This window comes from Nelumbo nucifera, chromosome 5, assembly GCF_055504915.1.
Source record: "Nelumbo nucifera cultivar China Antique chromosome 5, China Antique-T2T, whole genome shotgun sequence".
Lineage (NCBI taxonomy): Eukaryota > Viridiplantae > Streptophyta > Magnoliopsida > Proteales > Nelumbonaceae > Nelumbo > Nelumbo nucifera.
In genome coordinates, this window is record NC_142653.1 from 54,105,635 (window position 1) to 54,127,822 (window position 22,188).

The 22,188-nt window shown below is 36.9% G+C and overlaps 1 protein-coding gene across 3 annotated transcripts; it reads right to left on the reverse strand.

The window, feature by feature from the left end:
* Window positions 1-10,674: 10,674 nt before the first annotated feature.
* LOC104596889 (uncharacterized) lies at window positions 10,675-21,901 on the reverse strand. Of its 3 annotated transcripts, none has more exons than XM_088887234.1 (8): window positions 21,488-21,901; window positions 18,355-21,154; window positions 18,162-18,255; window positions 17,884-18,041; window positions 16,806-16,860; window positions 13,254-13,363; window positions 13,019-13,112; window positions 10,675-11,933 (listed from the first exon to the last, which is right to left on the reverse strand). In XM_088887234.1, the coding sequence occupies exons 2-8, from the start codon at window positions 19,927-19,929 to the stop codon at window positions 11,227-11,229; spliced, it is 2,793 nt and encodes a 930-aa protein (XP_088743360.1). In that variant the 5' UTR covers window positions 19,930-21,154; window positions 21,488-21,901; the 3' UTR covers window positions 10,675-11,226. The 3 variants fall into 3 exon arrangements, with proteins under 3 accessions (XP_088743360.1, XP_088743361.1, XP_088743359.1); XM_088887235.1 differs by having other exon boundaries at window positions 18,355-19,690; window positions 19,801-21,901; XM_088887233.1 differs by having other exon boundaries at window positions 18,355-21,901.
* Between the last annotated feature and the right edge of the window lie 287 nt (window positions 21,902-22,188).

Sequence of the window (22,188 nt, forward strand, 5' to 3'; positions counted from 1 at the left end):
TTGATCTAGAACTTGCACAACCTTTTCTTGACAATGATCTTAATAGATTGCAAAACCTACTGCGTAAATGGAATCGACAAAGATCAATGTATAAATAGGGGTTACATTGTTGTCTTGTATAGGGAAATGCATGAGGGGGCCCATTTTAATATTTTGTGTAGGTAAGCGAGATCTCCAAGTAATATTTTCAAGTTTGAATATGTTACTGGGTCCTACACATAATATTTAACATGTATGTAAGAGGGACCAACACGTATGCTTGCCAAACAATCTTTCAGTCTTTCTAGCTTTTGAAAAGATCTTTAAAAAAATTAGCCTTTGAAGATCTACCTGCGAAAGCTCATCAATCTTTTGAGGTCTTGAGCTTTTGAAAGATCTTCCTAAAAAGACTTGCCAAATGCCTCCTTAGTCTGTGTATTTCCAAACATAAGTTGAACCCATATGGACTAATATGCAACCATTGTAGGTCCTACGCCATATATTTTTCAGGCCTAAGAAGCCTTTCAATAGTTATGTAAGTGAATCACTAAAGAAAATGGGCCTTAGCCCATGACTAGTCAACTAGTTACATGCAACTTAAATTGTCATATAAATTAGATTGAATATAGGTATGGATATCGATTTGAACTTCCATATTATTAGTGTAATTAGAGACCTAACCCAAATTTGATTTGGATTAGTCTTAATTACATTAGGAAAGAGGTCTATATATAGCATGGTTTTTAAAATCAGATCAGATTGGATGGTTGGACTAGAAAAACTTGGAACTAGTCACCTGATCAGTTCTGTCTTACCCCAAAACCTCTTTTTGGCCAAAAGCCTTTGATTTGGTTAATGAACCACTGACTCGAATGGTCGAACCGTCGAACTGTTGACCCGAACAATAGTTTTTGGATTTTTTTTTTTTTTACTTATTTTTTATTTTTTTTCTATCAAAGCAGGTCGTCTGTTCGAACCACATGGCCAGACCATTCAATTTGGGAATCGGACCCTAGAACAGTTCTTTGTCTGATTCCCTGTTCGGTTTGGTTTTAAAAAACTTGATATATAGAGACAAGAGGGAGAGGTTGACCTACACTATTGTAGACATTCTTTTGCACTCTTTTCTCTTCTCTCTTGCTTCCTATAAACCCTAGTTCAAATAACCAATATGGGTTAGCAAAAAAAAAATAACGAACTGACCAAAACCGAACCAAAAAATCGGTTAACTAAATTGGTCAGTTTGGTTCAGTTTCGGTTAACCATTTAAATAATCAGTGGTTAATCGAACCGACCGATATATATATAGTAATATATATTTATATAATATTATATATATTATATTATATTTTTTTTTGAAAATCTACTGAGACTTTTCAATTCGGCAGTCTGAAAGTGTTTAGACTGTCGAACCTAGACTTTTCAGTTCGGCAATAAAAGTGTTCAGACTGTCGAACCTAGACTTTTCAGTTTGCTAGTCTGGTAGGCTGGCAGCCAGACTAGCGAACATCTTGTCTGACACCTGTGCCTTTCCCTTTTCCCTTTCTTTCCCTCTCTCTCTTGGACTCTCACTCTCTTAGACTCCCACTCTCCCAGTCCCAGTTCTCTTCTTCATTCTTCCCCAATGGACCGACGAGCGATAGTCTTCAACGCTCTGCCCTCCGACCGAATCACCAACGGCCTCTGATACTGGCGATCCCTCCTGCTTCCACAATAGCCTGAGACCCGCCACACCTTTCCCCTTTCCCTTTTCCATTTCTTTCCCTCTCTCTTTCTGAGCTCTTTCTCTCTCCTAGTTTTCTTCTTCATTCTTCCCCAACAAACCGACGGCCTTCAACGCTCCGCCCTCCGACTGAATCACCAATGGCCTCCGACACTGGCGATCCCTCCTGATTCGGCGACACTCTCTTAGACTCCCACTCTCCCTGTCTCCCAGTTCCTTTTTTTTTTAATTTTGAGGGCATAAAAAAACTGAAAAACTGAACCGCGGTTAACCGGTCGACCAGTTAATCGGTTGCATCAGTTCGGTTTCGATCCAGTTAAATGTAAAATCTGAACAAGTTGGTTCAGTCCAGAAAATCACCCCATGGTTTGGTTAACCGAACCATGAGCACCCCTATCAGCCAAGGAAGGAATTGTTCTTCCATCATTCTCTGTTCTGATTTTGAAGAAAAACGTCATATTTGAAGTGATTCGCACAATTGCATTAATCCTAACTCGTTGGAAATAAAAATCTGCCAAAGGATTATTGCAAAATTGACCTCAAGTTCCAACTGTGCCATCTTCAGTTGGGAGGTCGATCTAAGTCTGAGTTTTGGGCATGAACTATCATTCTATAAGCTTTAAATTGTGATCTCCATGTTAGGTACACTCAATTTAAATTTTGTTTTCAAATCTGATCCAATTCAATGTTAGAATGATTTTCAGAGAATTTGATTTTCTAAATTCTTTGAGACACCGATTATTGAGCTCAGACTGAAATTTTTGAAATTCGACCATGAGATAGTCAAGTTTTAATCTGTTAAATAGTTGGGGGATGGGCTACCCAGCCTAAGCCTACTGGCCCAAGCAACAAAAATTGCTCCTACAAGAAGAAGAAGCGCTTTTACTTCATAATTTTATGGACAAAAAAAATTCCGTAAATTGATTTCGTCGTACGGTATTTGTTCTTGTTTACATGAAAGATGAAACCACCAAATCTATTTTCCATTATCTTATTCCCGATCGTATACTCAAAGTGACTAATAGATAACTCAAAATTACCTTAAAGTCTTTTGAGTTTTATCCTTTTTCCATATACAACAATCTGAGTTGTTAATTATTATTTTATTCCTCAAAATTCCAATCCAACAGTGTTGCTCTATTTTGCTTGACTGTTAGTTTGAGCCTTGAGGTGGAGGCGTAGCCGCATAGGCCTTATAAATCACGAATCCTAAGCCTTGAGCAATCTCCACGAAGCTATTGAGGCAAGGCGAACTCAAAGCCTTAGCCTTTGAAAACATTGTTCTAAAATCTAAAAACTGTAGCTATCAAATTATCATCGATAACGTGTCGGTGGAGAAAAGGTGTTCCTAATTTCTACACAAAATTAAGTTGAAATTTGAAGGGATAAGTGGACTGCAATCCACCTTAAAAATCTGAAATTGCAGCTCTTATCAACCATAGCTTATACGTAAATTTAGTATCAATCCACCGGCAGAATTAAATCCACCCCTTAAAAATCTTAGCTGGACTGAACTATAAAAAATTAAAAACCACGATAGAAACAAAACATTCATTCAAATAAGAACAAAAATACAAAAGACCCAAATCTTAATTCTTAACCAGAGACCAGAGTCGCCCACCAAAAACTAACTCAGCGTCGCCTGAAAACAATAATTAGTTATTAAATTGTTAAATAAATCAAAAGCACCAACCACCTTTTCAAGACATGAGTCACCATCATGAAGACAAATTAGATATAAATGGTTGGATAAAAGATAAAAATGTGTACAATGCAGGTTGAAAGTTCAAAAGCCCACAAACTAATGTTAATTATTAACTAGGGTTAGCCCACAAACGTCTAACCAGCCCACCAAATTCTAACCCCAGTAGCCCACCAAAAAAATGAATAAATCCGGTTATCTCGTTCCATACTACACAATTTGGAATTGCTCTTCATCCAACGGCCCAATCTTTAGCAAATTCTAACCCCAGTATGTACCCAGTAGCTTCCTTGTAGCTTCTCTAGTCTATTTTGTAGTTATAAATATGAACTCTTAAATTTCTATCAATCCACTCTTTCTAATCTCTTCTCTTCATTCATCATTCCTTCTGTTCTCTATCAGTAATGACTCGTTCTTCTATACCTGGTCTTCCTTCTTTGCCGGTGGAAGAAACTGAAAATCTAAAATCATCACGGAAAGAAGCATACAGAGTTGCAATCTGTACTTCGGCAATTGCAGCGGGGGCGACTTTTAATCCTCCATGGAGAGTTCCCCTTGGAAGCTCCACTGCTTATGTAATTCTATCAAAGGCTTACACAGTCACCATGTTCTTGTGCTTGAGCATGAGTTTGGTGCTGTTTGTGCTCTCAGTGATGCTTTCCAGAGTGCCCAAATTGGTTCCCTTGGCCAAGAAGTTGATGTGGGTTGTTTTGGCACTGGTTCAAATTGCTCTCTCCATTGGGACCTATATTGTGGTAATGTTTGATTAAGTTTTTAGACTCTGTATGGTTATTGAACCGTGTTTGTATTGTCTTAATGTGTGATATGGTTATAACTAGGGACTAGGCTTTAGGTTTACTGTAATAACCAGCAGCTGGTCTAGTTCTCTGTTGCTGGTAATAAGTCATGGATGATGATGATAATCATAGGAGTTAGGACCCATGATCTTGGGCCTTCATAAGTCAGAGATCATGACCCACTAGATGAGTGGATAAGTAATATAGCATATAAGTAATGTTTGTCTTGCGAGAGGGGACCAAATATGATCATGTTACCTAACATTCTTAATATGATGCTTTCACTTAGACTCGAGCCCATGCTCAGGTTTTACCATTTCATCAAGCAAGAATCTCCAAATAATTACTATTATATTTAAAAAGCCCGGTCCAGTTCAGCCCACAAATTTCTGGCTCCAGGCCCAGATTTTAAGTTTAGGTCCTTAAGGAGCACCCAGCCCGAGCCTATAAATTCCCGGGCAGGGCTTGGGCCTAATATTTCATGCCCGGCCCAACCTACAGTATATATAAATATATAGGAAAAATTATAGATTAGTACCTTGTATTTTAGGCCCAGTTTCATTTTGGCCCTTGAAATTTAAAATATACAAATCTAGTATCTAAACATTCAAAATATACCAATTTATTACCTACACTTAATTAGTCGTTAAGTGATATTTGAAAAGATACAAATGCCTTTAGAGTATCACCTAAAGGGTCATTTGGTAAGTCTTTTTTAAAAGATCTTCTGAAAGCTCTGACAGTCAAAAGATGAAGCGAGCTTTTGCATCAAGATTTTAGAAGCTTGAAGACCGTTTGATTAAGGTGTGTCTATTCGCACGTCTTTCCATGCGAAGACAAATTGAAAAAAGGCAAAAAACTCTATTTGGAGCTTTTCGAAAATGGGTTTCCCATGTCTTTTTAGGGCTACGGTTTTCGACGATTAGATCTTTTCTCAACCAAACAGGAAAAAAACAAAATGTAGACTGCCGAGCTTCTAAAAAGTCAATAGCTCGCATGAAAAGATATACCAAATGGGGCCTAATTTTCTTTATCAATCATCTAATTTTCTTTTCTCTCTTTTTGTTTGATCTCTATTTCTCAACTAATGTTGAATCTAGACGGCCTGGCCCTACGAGCTAAAAGGCATCGGTGTTTCAAGAAGGAATTTTCCATTGGATTATAGCTTGAAGCTTGACGGAGTGCTCCTTCGGGGCATAATGGGCAACAAATGGGGAGTTAGAGAGAGAATAGATGGGAGGGGCAATGATGTATAGGGGTGGATTCGAGCCGAGCTTAGCTGAATAGTACCAGGCTAGGTTCAGCTCGGCTCGGCTCAACTTATTTTATATTTTATAAAAATATTTAGAAAAAATATTTTATAAAAAAATTATATATAATTTTTTTTATTTTATATTTAAAAATTAAGAATTATAATACTTTTATTTTATATATATATTCAAGCCGGCTCACAATCCTCACAAGTAGAGCTCTAATAGGTTTGTGTTCAACTCGTTTAATAATCGAACTATTGAATTGGATTCAAACTCAACTGAAACAGAACCAAACTTAACTTTTCACAAATCAGACTCGAACAATTCATAAAAAACTCAACTCGTTACCACCCTTAAATTGATGTAGCCTATAGGCTTCGTTGGGTGAAGATTGCCGCTGCTAGATAGATAACCGATCGGGAGTCCTTTTTTACCACTATCAGAAATTCTGTAACTTCATGGGGCCTACTTAACACGTTTGACCATATAAATGATGCTCCATCAAAATTTATTTCTCAAGTCTTAATGAATCAGATGTCTTTGGACTTTAGAGTTTAGACTATAACTTTAATCCTATTGGATTTTTCAGATCAATACCCCGAACCTATCGCCAGTATCATTTCTAATCAACTTTTCCGTGTAATCAAAGAAACAACACCTGATTAACATCGCGAATAAACAAATATCATTTATGATATTTTCAGGTAAATTACAAAAAAAGGGTTTGAAACAAAGATCCCCCTATATTTTGTTTTGCGAGAAAGATTTTTGTACTATGACCGTGAGATAAAAATCCCCTTTCGTTAGACTTTCGTTGAAATCCGCATTGCAATATTTTTTAATCACAATACTATTATTGTGAAAACACTGTTCATCTCTGTTCCCTCGCCTCTGAGACAAACCCGTCCGCACCGCTTCTGGTATCGCCGTAAATTTTGAGTTGACGAACATCATGACTACCCACTAACCCCCTTGCCTTGGCTTGCAACTCACGAACCTCTTGACTACCCAGAAACCTAAACGGAAAGCCAGAAACCCTGAACGGCTACCCAGTAACTTACTAACGTTGATCTGAGATGAGACGGTCGTTGCATAGTCATCTGCCAAATCAAATGAAAGGAAAGGATCCGATTCTGTGGACCAAGTCCATCTCTTCTATGAGTTGAACTCCTGGGCCCTCCCAGCCCCTCAACGATGCTGCAAGCTAAAAGTAGATTTATTCATTCCATGGTGAATAAATCAGTAACAACTTTTTGGTCTCTATGCGTCTCTCTTATGAATTTTCCGTACAGAGACAGCACTTCACGACTCGCCAATATAACTCTTCCATAATACTCTTCTGCTTTAGCCACATCTTTCTCCACTTGTAGAAATCAGATTCAAAAAATAAAAACGATCGTTATGAAATGATGGAGTAGAAATATAAGTGGTCATCAACGTCGGTAAATCGAACTGCCAAATATACCTCATACAAGAATTGACCATAATTCCACAAGAGAAGTGGATTTGTTGGGTTCGATTTCAGCATCTGTTGACGGAACTTCCAAGTTTCGCCAGCTCAAAACTTATGGCGATACCAGAAGCGGTGTCTCACTGTTTTTGAGTTGCGACTCTGCTGTTTTTGATTTCTATACCTTGTTATTCGTGCCATTCGGGGAGGGTCTAGGGGTGAAGTACGCCAGGCGTCGAGTGTGGAGCCAAAATCGGCTAGGCTCATTGACCAGTTAACCATGACTGCTGGTGCCTTTAGAGGAAGCAGGTATGCTTTTTCTCTCTTCTTGGGTTGTTCACTCCTCGGCGGTGACAGAGGACTTCAAAAGAGGGACGCCGCTGCAATCCTCCGCCGGTGGAAACGGAGGCGTCGGTGACGGGTTCGAATCCGCTGCCGCTGCAATCCTCTGATATCGTGTTTCTTTCACTCTTTCAGGTGTTATTTTCTTGCTGAAATTGAAAGGTAAGAGAGGCTACAGCAAGCCTCAGGTCTTCAGAGGAGCCCTCGCTCTCTCGCTGCCGGCCCGCAGCGGTTCCGTGAAGCATTGTACAGTTGGTTTTTGACAGTACGATGACTTGCAAAATCCCAAGTGAAAGGTGCAAGGCCTCAGGACTTAGAGAAGCTGGATTGGCATGGACAAGACCTGGCTTGTTTTCATTTATAAATGGCCTTTTCAACAAAAGTTATGCTGTCGAACATGCTTCCATTCCATGCAAAACAGACTGACCTTCGGCCTTGGGTTGCCAAGCATTTATTATGTTTATCCATGTCCACATGGTGTCCATCTGGGCTACGTTCTGTGGGAACCGAGATTGCCTGGTGTCTGTTGTCGGAACCCGTGAAAGACTTGTAGTTGACGGAACTGCAGACTCTACTCCTGCAGTACTTACACTTGCGGAGCCGGAGCGGGCGTCACGTCCCACGGTCATAGTACAGGGATAGCATCGGAAGGGTAGTATTAGAAGTTTGGGGAAGATGAATATTATTTTTTATCTATTGGAACGGTCATTTTGGACGAAAAACTAACGGAAAGATGTTTTTATCATAATACAGGAGCTTTTTGTCTCAAAACAAAATATAAAGGGGTCTTTGTAATTTATTGCTTTTATGTGGCAACGCTTACATCCTTAAAATTTATCATAAAAGGTCCCAAATAGAAATGGCAGTAATTGTAAGTAGAGTAGATTTAGGGTGAATTGCATTGGTAGAATCTCTAATCTTCCACTGGAAAATGGAAACAACAGCAAGAGCAATCAAGTAGATTGGGGCCAATTCCTCAAACCTTTGCACATCATCGAATCCCCATCAGAGCTCTCTCCATCATACAGTTCACCAGCAACAAAGTCCAAGTCCAAGCAGCTAGAAGAGTCTGAATAATCCGAACAATCATCCCAGTAAGTCCTCTTGTAACAATCTACGATAAGGGGTCCCAGAACCTTTCAATCATGAGTACTTTTCTTTGGGGAATTTCTAATCAAGTTTCACATCCCAACACCCTCTGATGTTCAGGAATTCAAGATCCCGGCGGTTTGAGAGGATCTCAAACACATCTTCTGTAGTGATGAGAAGGTAAGCCATCTCAAGGTGCCGTCAAAAGCCATCTCTGTTCCAAGATTTGCAAACCTTTGGCGTCACAGTCATTGACTCCTGAAGAGAAAGATTCTTGAAGATTAGCCCCAACGCATCGGTTATTAGTTCATCCCATCCCCGGAAATCGCCTCCCTCCTCTATCGAATTTTTCAGAAAACCGAACAGCTTTTTTATGCCCGACTGTGGTTGTTTGGATCTTCCAACAGGGAAGGAGCCTTCAGGAAAGAATTTGGGAAGGAAATCAAATGGGATTACACCTTTGTTTCATCTTCTTGAGAAAGAAAATGATGTAAGTATTTTATTTTTAAGGATAATTTTAATATTTACAAAGTTTTAATTCGCACATGATGATACACGTAACTGACAGTTGATTAATGTTTAAATATACTACATTCATACATAGGTACTAATATATAATTTTACCTGATATATAACATATACATAATATCTGTATATTATAAAATATTATACTATGTAAATCATTTATTTAATATTTTTTTTTTGTAAAATTAGGAGGAGCTCTGCCCAAAGCATCATAAAATCTTGTTATTAGCAAGGTTTAAAGTATCGATACGAAACGAGTTTCGTCCGTATTGTCACTTAGAAATGGCCGAAACTCTATTTATTTTTTTAGTTTATTTTTTTTAAATTTTGGTTTTTTGGAAAACTTTTAGCATGCTTTTTATTATTAAAAAAAATTGGGGGTCTGAACCGTATCGTTTTCAAAAGATACAATATCAATACTTTGAACCTAGATTATTAGTAAAGAACTTAAGGTCCAACTGAGAGTCAAACCCAACCATATATTAAATATTATATATACAATATATTTGGTTTTGTTTATAATATTTTATATAAAAGTTAAAATATATAGTATACATATTCATGAGTTGACATATAAATCAATTACATAAGAAAATAACTTGTTCTCTAGGCTTGTCTTCCCTTATATAGATGAAGGTAAGACTTTTCAACTCCTAAGTGCTGTTAGACTAATAATTATGCTTACTATTGGGTGTAATGCATTAACAAGAATGTTGTTCCAACTTCCAAGTCTCACATTGCTTGGGTGTTTCTCCAAGTATTTCATTTGTATAAGAGACAATTATGTGTTTCTCCAAGTACTTCATTCATATCTATCTCTCTCTATATATATTCAGCCCAATGTGTTTTTATACAATTTATTTCATTATTACTACATATTATATACTTAAAATTTCTATATTTTAGGGCCTGGCCTGGCCTGAGCAATACCCTAGCACAGGTGCTAAGCTTGACTCGTGTCCAGCCTGGTCCATCATCACCCCTATTGATATCTAATAACTTCTAGTAGTCGATTATGGTATCATAACTGATAAATGATAACCAATCAATGCTTATGAACGCCCAGCATTTAATCCAACTATGGTTTGGAAGCATCGTTTTCTGAAACGTTGCTATCAGGTAGGACGTTTTTGGGCAATAACAATACTTTCTGTTTGGTATCAGTGTTCCATATCTGTTTTCAACACTGGTACCTATTATAGGAAGTCCACGTCAATGTCACATTATTTCTTCGTTGGCAGCAATGGGCTCTAAATTGAGAAAACATCGAATTCAACACTTCCTCAAATCACGCCTTCTCGATTTCTAAGACATAGTTTGGAGCACTATTTTTTATGAAACACCAATTTTTCCAACATAACGCTAATGTATCATCATTTTTTGGAGCAACGGCATCGATGCCAAACACCACCTAAGAATTTTGTCCAGGACTTGTGCATTTATTGTGCATATGATACAGCTAAAGGAAGCAGCTGATTGGAAAAATTTCTTGTTGGTTTGCACCTGGGTTAGGGGTTATGGGTTCGGGGATGGGCTACCCCCTACCCCCCACGGTTGTGTAACCCTTCAAAATATATCAACATCACGAATTCGATGCTGTGTCATTTGATAAAACAAATTGAATCTAATAATTAATTACAAATTACCATTTGTCATCCAATATTTTTACTGGAATTTAAACCAGTTTCGTGTTTAACCTTAAAAAAAATCAGAATACTTGGAAACAAATTAAAAATTAATAAACAAATTTATGAAATTTTCAGGAGGTACTACATTATCATCGAATTCTTTTCTTTAAACTCCATATGAAATGACCAAACCCTTATTAACAGTCAATTAAGAAAAATTAGAGCAAGGCATAATTCTCCTACATATCTTTATGTAAAATAGTTATAAAACTAGTTTGTATGTATCTGTTGCTGAAGCTTGCAAATGTTGTAGATCAGCAAACGTCTTCTGTTGAAAAATATGACCCCACTCACAGCCACACCTGAAATTGGATTGCTGCTCCACGATTGGGAATGCATAACTAGACTTCTGACGTAATGGGTTTTATCTAATGGAAACATGGGCCCAATGTCAATGGAGGCCCATCCTTGGTCCAACTTTAAATGCTGCGCCCACATTAATACACTAAGGTTTTAGGGCCTGCTCATGAATTTTGTAAATCCTTGATGATGGAAAAGGAACCACCTCTTTAACTCTTTGTCTTTGATGCCTTTTCCCCCCCTCTGAACTCTAGAATGTCTTCTGGGTCAACTGAACTTGCAAGCTAGAGCAGAATTAATACAGGCCATGTTCATTCTACCATGGAAGCTTTGAACAAACAAATGAGTAAGCTCCAACTCTTACTGATACAGCTTTTTTTATGTTTCTTTGAAGAGATTGTTTTGGCGACCAACCCGAATTGGCAGCCCAAAATTTCGATATATTCTAAGCTCACCTCCTAACCCCGCTGTCACCAGCGCCAGACCCCAAGCTGTTGCCTGGACGGCAGTAGCCCCGCTGTTATTACTCCCTTCCTGCAACGACCAAGACGAAGATGGAGAATGGCGTGGAGTATGCGTAGATGGTGACTCGAGATGCCCAGGCGAAGCAACACCTGAAGAAGCCGAGGCGTTGCGACAGAGCCCTGAGTCTGTACGAGTTGCTGCTTTGTCCAACTCCTCTTCTGGGAAAATTGCCCTATCCGAGAAGCTGTTCTTCTTTTTGAAAGGTGAGAAACTACTTCTCCTCCCGCTGCAGTGCACGGAGGAGTCTTCAGGAAATAAAGGGCTCAAGAAGGAAGAAGGTGGCAGCACACTGATGCGTTTTGAGTGTTTTTTCGAGTGGACTGTCGGCATTGGTGGCTCATGCTTGGTACCAACAGGCCATGGGATTGCAACTGATACATCGTTGCATTGGAATCGCTCATGGGCTCGATTGGTGACATGACCTTTGATCTTTCCACTACCCAGATTACGGATTTCGTCGTGCTTCCATACACAGACAGTAGAATCTTCACTTGCACAGACAACGTATTTCCCATCTGCAGTGAATGATGCCGATATTTGGCTACTCGTATTCCGAAATCCTGTTGAAGAATAGTTCGTCCAGTCAGAAAATTAATACAGGTGCTTGTATTCATGTAGTTCCAGTTAATTAATTATAACTAACGCCCAATCCAACAAAATTGTAATCAAATATTTACCGGTTCCCACGCCTTATACATCTGTGTATGTATCTTATATGTAATTAGTTATTTTTATTAATTTTTATTGTGTTACTTATTAATTATTAATTATTAAATAGTAATTATTAATTTTTTAAAATATTTTAATTTTTATATCTAAATTATTAATTATTAATTTTAATTGTGTTATTTTTTAATTATTGATTTTTATCAAATTTTAAAAATTATTTTAATTTTTATTTGTATATTATTAATTATTAATAATTTTAAATGTATTATTTATTATTTACTAATTTATTATTTTTATTTACATTATTTTGAATTTCATAAATTATTTGATATGAAATAGTACAAATTGAACTCAAAATTATCAACTAGTTTGTTCTTGGGGTAAAATAGTAAAATCAGGGAATTTCATATGCTGAATGGTTGATCCAACACAAACAACCTTATCTAAAGTAGAAAAACATCACAACTCTTTTCAGATTCCAGACATACTTTTAGGGGGCATTCTTTTTTTGGATTTGGAGAGGGGGGAAAGTTGGTCAATGGAATTTTGGTTCCCATTGATTAGGAATTCCATATTCTTTTTTCAGCTTTATATGGGGACCAAGGAAAGTTTATTTTCTTGGGTATCACTTACCCAGAAAAGTGATACTCATCTCCTAAATAGGTAAATTACTTTCCCACATAGGGGGAAGTTGTCAATACTTGAATGTAACAAAAATGCCCCTTTTATTAATAGATTTCTATAGCTAAAATGGTCATTACCTTATTTACCTGAAAAATAAAAGAACATGGGTAAATGCATTTACCCGGGTAAGTATTTCCCATAAAAAACTTACCTAGGCAATTGCATTTTCAGATTTCAGATTTCAGATTTATCAAACACCACCTTAGTGTAAATTAGATCCATATCCAATACTCTGGTCAGCTTTCTCATTTTATATACATATTTGGATAATAAAGATACAGATGATATATACCTCTGAATTTATGAGTGAGATCAGAACCATGAAAGATTCGGATCCGTGAATCAGCAGAGGTAATTAACACCTCGGATGGATTCCCTGGGCGAAACTGTCCAAGGACAAATTTTAGTCAACCTGCATATTATATACCAATTATATAGAAAAGAAAGAAACTAAACACACAAATTGGCAAAATAATAGAAAAAACTTTGTACAGAGAGTTACAGGCCTAAAAATGGATATTGGTAACCTGAAAACCAGTGATCTTTTTTGCATGAGTCTTCTTTTTGTTCTTGTTCTGGATATCTATCTTCTTTTTCTTTTGGATGTTTACCCGACCTTTGGGAAGCAGTTTGTATTCTGAACCATCAATCAAATAGGAATCAACATTGCTTTTCCAAATGAACTGAAAAAAAGAAGTATCCCTCAGGAGGAATTGTAAACACCACATCATTTTTAGTACCTCTATGCAAATTAAATGTCTTCTAAATGTCGAACATCTTTCAAGAATTTTGGAAAAATTGAGGAGTTTCCATCAAAAGATCTCCTAGCTAGTCCAAGGAAAACTAGGAATGGCAATGGGGCGGGGCACCCCCTCCCCGTAGTCAAGATACTTTTCCCTATCCCCACCCCGTCCCCGGTGGTGGGGCGGGTTTAGGGTGGGGCATCCACTCTTAGTCAGGGACGAGTAATTCCTGAATTTTCCCCGCTCCAAGGCAACTATTTAAAAATTATCTATTTTTGTGGACAATTTATACATATAATATAGGAATTTAGGGGTATTTTGGGAATTGAATTATAATACTTTGGGGTTATTTCAAAAATAAAATTATGGGATTTTAGGATTTTAAGAATTTAGGGAAATCTTAGAGATATTTTAAATATCATATTAAACCTAGAGATATTTTACTAATTTTACCTTCAGGTTCAGGGAATTATATACAAAACCCGTTCCCACCCCGTCCCTGATTTGAGAAAAAAATATTTTCCCCGTCCCTGCCCCGTACCCGTTTAAGGTCGGAGAAAACCTGCTCCGTTCGGGGCAGGGCCACGGTTTCACATAAAGATATAACTGAAACAAAAATTTTATATCTATAGTAATACTACCAAATGATGATGATGATGATATGTGTTTAAAATTTTCCACATTTGTCCCGAAAAAGGTTTAATTGATGATGATACTAGTTGTGAGTTACTTAGGAACTCTTTGATGCCTCTTAATGCTGAATGTTGAAAATCATTCATGCATTTTCAGAGCCAATAAGAGCGTTCGGTTTCATTTCTCGCTTCATCCTTAAATGTCATGTCAGTCCTTATTTTCCACTAACTTTACTTTTTTGTTTTCCAAAAATTACCCCCAAAAGCTTATTCCTTTCACATATACTACAATTTGAAAAACCTATATAATAACAATAATAATAATAATAATAATAAAGTAATATTTAAATTTATTACTATTATTAATTATTTATGTATTATTTGAGTATTTTATTAAATCATAATTTTATTTTATTATCCATTAAATTATTTGCCAATATATTATTTTAATTAATTAAAATTTAATTCATAAATAATAAAATTTAGTTAAGATTTCTATTCAAAATTAGTTAATTAATTAAAAATTAAATATTAATTATTAAAAAGTAATTGACTAACAATAAAACTTCATTAGTAATAAATATTTTTATTATTTATTATCTAGATATAATTTATTATGTTAATAACCTATTATGTAATTATCTATTTATAAATCAGTAAATAATTTATTATTAATTATTAAGAATTAATGAATTGATTATTAAATCAATTGATTATTTTAATTAATAAAAATTAATTAATTTATATGATTAATTAGTTAAAATAACAAATTATTATATAATTTTTATATAAATTGTTTAAGTAATGCTTAATATCTTAAAAAAATAGGTAATTAATTATAAAATCATTTATTACTAGTTAGTAATTACTCAATTTTTAAAAATATTTAATTATTTATAATTTTTTACATTCAATTTATGAATTGTTAGTTAGTTTGTTAAACAATTAAACAAACTTTCTATTATCCAAGGTTAAAATGGTCAATTGTCATTTTTGAGAATTCAGCATTCAAATTTCAGAACAACATTCTCTACATTCAGACTTCAGAGTCAAGAGAAGTTACAAACAATAGTACACCTTTAAAAGTAATTATTACAGTTTCAGAGGAATTTAGAGTTCAGAATTTAATGCAAACGAACATGCCCTTAGGCTCCAATAAAAAATCATGATGGGATGTGTTGTGAGCGAAAAACATGTTAACAAGTGGCAACCATGAATGTAACAAACAAGTATGGGAGATATCGATGTGTAGTTGGATGTTGTGTGTCAGAGTGTTAATATGCTTTTGTTGGTAGTAGATCTAGAGCATTACTGCTACTAACAAACAAATCAAAGCACATCAAATTTTTGTGTCACCTATCCTCAAGCCATAATAATTTTAAGAAAATAATTTGCACAAGTGCATGTTTATCATTGTCAAGGACAAGTGCATGACACAAAATTGTGATGTGGCTAGCATGTTTTGTTACTAGAGGATCCCCATAAGATTATTATTATTATTGCAACTAGTGGGGACCTGTGCGATGCACAGGATTTATTAAGCCAAAGATAAATAATATAAAGGGTCATTTATTAAGATACCTCTTATAATATAAAGGGTCATTTTACTAAAATCTACCCTATAATTTGCAATGGATTTAATCAATCTTCCATTAGTGACAGTGTTGACCGTAATGTTCATTTCAATAAATTTAATCAAAAGAAAATAAAAACAAAAATACCATTTTTGTCCTTAATAAGACACAAATAACCACTCTATTGCTTACATTTGTTTTTTTTTTGTACAAAAAATTATTAAGGATATTTTTGGAATAAAAAATAATAGGACTAATGGCAAAACAAACACTCCTTAATGAAAGGTTTATTAAGTAAATAAGTTGTAAAATATATGGGATATTTTAGTAAAATGAAAATTATAAGGTAGGTTTAAGTAAATATGTAAAACTTTAATGTGTGTTCTAGTAAATGACCCTAATAAAACACATAAGAGTATACAATTGTTTTTTATATTTTCAACTTTGTAAATAATTAATAATTACTCATATTTTATATACTACTTTTAATGAATTTTTTATCATACAAAATTAACAATAATTAATTTCAGTTAGGTTTATTCATCAAACTGATGAAACAGTCCAACTCGATCAACTCAACCCAAGTTGGTCAGTTTTCTAGTATTTTAGGTTGGCTTATGTTCAAAAATTTCCCAATTCGACTAAGTTGGATCAATTTCACTTTGACCATTTATAAACCAACCTAAATTGAATGACCTAACCATGGATATATATTAATATTTTAAATATAATTTTTAATATGAAAAAGTGGGAAATTTCTTATTTTTCTTAGTCTAAAATGTTTTATATACTAAATCTAATTTATAAATTTATTGTTTAATAATTGCACTATATCTTTTAAAATTAAATTCAATTTGTAAGTTTAAATCCTTTGAGTCCTTTTATTTGAGTGTAATGCTTAAAAAATAGTTTTTTTTTTCTCTGGTTTAACTCCATTGAAGGCCTCATATTAAGCTTGGAGTGATTCCGTACTTAGATTTGGAAAGTATCTTCTTCTTTTATATTTCTGTTCTACATTACTTTATCATTATTGTCTAATGCTGACATAGTTTAGCTGCAATAGAACTCAACCAGAATTATTGATAAGTTTAATTAGATCATAAGAGTGACAGTAATAGAATAGCTCATACCGCTAGAAATGTTATAAGAACAGCAGCTTCCGTTTTGTGAGCCAACTAATGCACCCTTCAATAACAAAAAGAAAGCATCATTGAGTGGAAAAACTCATTTTAGTATGTTCTTTTGGAGTCCAATGAAGTGCTCAAAAGGATCGACCAAGGCATTATGATAAGAATACTCAACCAAGCACTTGTAAAATTGGATCATCTAATATCCAATTTAATTAACTCTTTATACATTAAGAAAATCTTAACGAAATATGTCATTGCCGCTCAGTTTGGAAGGAGTACAAATACAAATATGTAGGGTGCAAAACATTGTATTTTAATTTGTATGTATTTATATTGTACATATTTGTATTTGTAGAAATTGGCTTCCATCAGGGCAAGCCCATGCTCACACCGTCCCAACAGCCTCTTGCACCCTTACACCGGGAATATCTCCCCATGAAATAAAGCATATGAGTGTGGAGATATTCCCAAAGCAAGGCTGTAAACTGAGCCTGATGGAAGCCGAACTCTGCTCAAATGGGTGTTGCCCTGATGGAAGCCAAACTCGTATTTGTATTCCTTCCAAACTGAGTCTGAAGGAAAAAAAGGGATAAGTTCTAGAAAACAAAAATAGTTCAGGGAAGGAATTATATGATTTGTGAAATGAATGTAGCAGAAATGCCAATGCTTGGAGAGACTAATGGTAAGTAAAACTAGGAAGGACAGGGCTAAAACATGAACTCATACAAAGAAACCTAGGAGTAGCCCCAATAGGTGATAGAATGAGATAAAGTAGATTGAGATGGTTTAATGATCACAAGCAAAGCGACATCACCTGATAAAAAAAAACGATATGATCTATTACAAGTTGAAGGGGCTCCAAGAAAATAGGGGCAGATAGATCCTAATAGGATTTAGGTGGAAGTACTAAGAAATGATTTAAGCACCCATAATTTTTTGATAGATATCTACTGAACAGAAGGGAATGGCTACACAGGATTCATGTAGCTCAGCCCATAGTTGGAACAAGGCTATGAGGATGATGAGGATGATGATGTAAAAATAAAGAAGAAAAGAAAACATGGAGCAGCATATGAACCTTTCCATCAGGAGTGTAGCAAGCAGCAGTAACCATTTCATGAAGATCAGTCCAATCAACAACTTTCCGTTTTGGTATGTTCCATATTCGGACTTTGGCATCAAGAGAACCACTGATGAAATATCTATCATCTATTGGATTGAACTGTACGCAAGTTACTGCCCAACCATAACAGAAACAAGACCATAAGAAGGATGAACAACCATGTTCAAAGGATACTGAAATAGTACATTATTTATCACATTGAACCTAGCTAGCTTTGGTTCTGGGCATCTCACCATAATCATTATGTGCAAACAACTTCAAACATGTCTTGCTTTCTATGTCCCACAACCTAACAGTTTTGTCCATTGAAGAGGAAAGTAGTAATTGCTGAAAATTCACAGAAAAGCAGATATTAGTTCCTTTTCTTTCAGTAGCATTGGCAAGAATTTTTAGAGTTTCAACATTCATGGAATTAGCAGAGCTGACCTGTGATTTGGACCAGGAGAGATCCAAAACATCAGCCAGGTGACCTTCGAAAGAGCAAACTGGTTTATCTGAGAGTAAGAAACTGGTTTCTGGTACGAGCACATGATTAGGGAACGATCCCTTTTTGCAGGTAGATGAAGCCTTTCCCTTTTTCTTCCTCTCCCATGAAGATGAATGACTCTCTGCAAGAGATCGATCAGAGGAAATGCTTGCATTGGATGGACGTGGAGCATTGAAATTTTGATCATCTAGGGTTGATTCCACATCACATTCCAACACTTCCCAGACATGAATTATACAATCTTCTCCTGCACTTGCCAAGTAACGTGCATCAAAGCTAAATCTAATAGTCCAAATAGAACCCTCATGAGCCTTAATCTCTTGGCACATATATAGAGCGGTTAGCTCTTTGAAAGATTTTCCATTCTGGCGAGCTTTTGTCCATGCGGAGGTGCGAATCTCTGGAGATTGCTGTTCCATTAATGGACACTTCTCTTTTTCACCCTTGAACCCAGTAACTGAATTCGCAACACCCTTTATGTTCTTCAACAAAGAAGCACCCTTTTTCTTGCTTGATTTGAAACTCTTACTCAAAATAGTATTGGAGCCGATTTTTCTTTCACTTACACTGATTCTTCCACTGTCATCAAGTCTAGACACGTTTTCTCGACGCATCAGCTCTCTAACAATTGGGGAATAACCAACGCAAAACTTCTCAAACTCATCCCTGGTTAGCTGCTTTCCAGTCTGAAGATCACACAACCTGTTCCACATACCATTGTCATCGAACTCGTTGACAAGGAAATCCTTACCTGTGTCTAGGTTCTTTATCACAAAGAAAGAATCATTTTTGTTTCTTAGCAAAAACGATGTTAGTCGATCATTGGGGAGGTCTGAGGATTTAATCCCAGATTTCTTTATAGACAGCTCGATGGAAGCAGAACGTAACCGTGAACTGTGGTTGCATAACAAGGATGATTCCGAAGAGTGTCGAAGCAGTTGCTTCGTCAATGCAACAGAGTGAAAATCTTCCATTCTTCTTTTGGCAATTCCATAAGCTGATATTATGCTTCCCTCTGATCTAGATCGAACAATCATGGCTGGAGGCAACGGCGGTGAAGATGAAGGCTCTTGGTTCTGTTCGTCTCTCCCTGGGGGAGCTGAGGTAGGCACCACCAAAGATGGCGATTTGACGAGTCCTCCACCTTTTGTCGAAGCAGTATGCGTAAGTTCAGAGGTGGTGAGGCTGAGGAGCTCCCTGTTGGACGTCAAGCCCATGCCTTCAAGAAGGCGCCTGCGTCTATCCTTAATGGAAATGGGCTCTGCCATCCATACACTGTATTCGTCGGACATGGAGTGAGAAGCCACCACTGGACCTTCATTAGAGAAGCAAAAGAGCTCCTCCGGCGGAGTCGAACTGGTGGAGGCAAAAGAGATGCAGCTTACCTCCTGGTATTCATCGTCGTCATCCGATCCTGAAGAGAAGTTGGGCAATCCGGAGGAATCGAAGAAGCAGTCTTCATTATCGTCCCCCAAAGTATCCAACTTCAGGGTCATCGTCCTCCTTTTTGCCATCCTTGCACATTGATTGCAGAGAATTCAGTCTGAGAGAGAGAGAGAGAGAGAGAGAGAGAATTTTCTGAGTTTTTGAGTATTGCTTTCAATGGATAAAGAGAAGTAACCGTTCGTTTTGTTTAGTTGTTCATTATTTTTGTGGTAAAGGCGCAGCAATGAATCAACCTTGATTTGAGGAGTCAAATTGTTCAAACCCAATTTGAAACGGTCTACCTTCTTTCCTCAACCTTTCATCGTTTACCTTACAATTTTACACCTGGCAGGCTGGCACTGGCAGGGACCTACGAAAAAGTGGGTCCCTTCCTGTGAGTTATTCCAACCATATCAAATGCTCACATAGCCGGATAGCTTGAACCTCGAGGGTTACAAACTTACAACTTCAAGAAGGCTTTCTGGCTTCTACTTGACAAAAGTAGAAACAATTGTAAAGGATTACATTCACATATACCCATCTACTTGACATAAGAAGAAACAATAGAAAGCATTACAAAAGTATAGAAACAAAATCCTATCCACAAAGACACTACAGCTGTACATCGATAACATCTCCCTTGAATACTAGAGATTGGATCTCCACTCATAAAGGTATTTGGTATGGCTGTGATAAAGGTGCCACGTCATCGCCATGTGGGCAGTTACTCCATGAGTCCGCGTTCTGTGCACCCGTGGGTGCACTCGACGTGTGATCCCGCGAATAGGACAAGGATACATCAACCATGCTAACGTTAACGTGCGTTTGAACGTTAACATGGTCTGATCGATTCAATCGGACATGAACCGGTCGCGACACCAGAGCTCGTTCCACCGAGTCCTTTCTCCATCGGCGGCGACAAGGAAACCTCCGGCAACAAGGAGACCTCTGGCGGCGACAAGTATCACCGTTGCTTTCTCTCCTCTTCTCTGCTTCTTCTCTTCTTCTCCGACGGTGACAAGGACTCGTTCCTGAATGCTCTGACGCCAGAGCAATGCTCTTAAAGCAGATGGACAGACCCAAAGTGCTAAGTTGAACCATTTATCTCTAGGCTTGACATTCAAAGACGAAGACGAGGACGATGATGGAGACAAGAGAGTCTGCTCACCACTGTAATTCCGCGAGGAAACACAGGGATTCTAGTATTATGTGCAAGGTCTTTGTAAAAACTCAGTAATTATCTGCTCAATTTTGCTGATTCGGAGTGAATATTGCTCTGAGAAGAAGCCATTAACTCTCACTCTCTCTCCCTCTCTAAACAAACAATTTCATCGATGTTAACTCAATGTTCAATACTCTTTCCAGAGGGAGAGAAATCGAAAATTTCAAAATCCAATTTAAAACTGATTCTTCCAGCAATAAAGCATTCAAAACCTCTTTAAAGAATAACCCTAGAGATTAGAAAACAAAAAAAAATCACAAATTTCGAACAACAGAATCAAAGACAGAAGAATTCGAACTACAGATAGAATTAGAACATGTGAAGCTCATGGGATCGATACAAAATTTTCAGTGATCAACAAATGAGAAGATCAGAAATTAATCAAAAATCGGGAAGAGATTGAAATTCGAAAAAGCAACACTCACTGTTCTGCTGTTGTTGATATGGTTGGAATCAGGAAGGAAACCCGTTTTTAACAGGAGGATTTTCAGTTGTTTTTTTCTCGTTGAAACTTAAAGGACCCTGGTTTCTGGGTGGGTCTGGGTCTGAGGCTCTGTGAGCAGATGAAGGACTGAACCACTAAGGATAAGGATTTATGTCCCGAACTCTGTGTAACTTCCCCGTCAACCGCAGAGAGAGAGAGAAGACAAATCATTGAACGAGGTAGAGTTGCCATCTGCCACAGATGGTTATACCTGTCGCCGTCGATGGAGACCAGATGAGAATAAGAGAAGAGGAGAAAAGGAGAAGAGAAGAGGCAAAGAAGAGGAGAAGAAGAGAAGAGGAGAGAAAGCAACGGTTAACGTTGGCATGGGGAGTGTTTGATGGAAGAGCTCCGGTGTCACGACTGGGTCATATCCGATTGAACCGACCACACCAAGTTAACGCTCAAACACGCGTTAACGTTGGCATAGTCGACGTGTCCTTCTTCTATTCGCAGGTTCACACGTTCAATGCACCCACGGGTGCACAGAACGTGGCTCTTAATCATTTATCTTATAAATATTTGTTTTAACTTAACTGTTGAAAGAAACTTTATTTTAATGCTTGCCTCAATAAAAATGTGTTTATTTATCGTTCCACTTATGTGGCACCTAGGGGCGTTTAGGTGTCAATAAATATCAGA

What these genes read in the sequence shown, in the direction of transcription:
- LOC104596889 (XM_088887234.1), bottom strand. Translation starts at nt 19,929, where the DNA reads ATGGCAAAAAGGAGGACGATGACCCTGAAGTTGGATACTTTGGGGGAC. An exon ending in GCTACACTCCTGATGGAAAG is followed by an intron (nt 16,861 to 17,883) that starts GTTCATATGCTG and finishes TTGTTATTGAAG; the next exon opens with GGTGCATTAGTTGGCTCACA. An exon ending in TTCTTATAACATTTCTAGCG is followed by an intron (nt 13,364 to 16,805) that starts GTATGAGCTATT and finishes TTGATGGTTCAG; the next exon opens with AATACAAACTGCTTCCCAAA.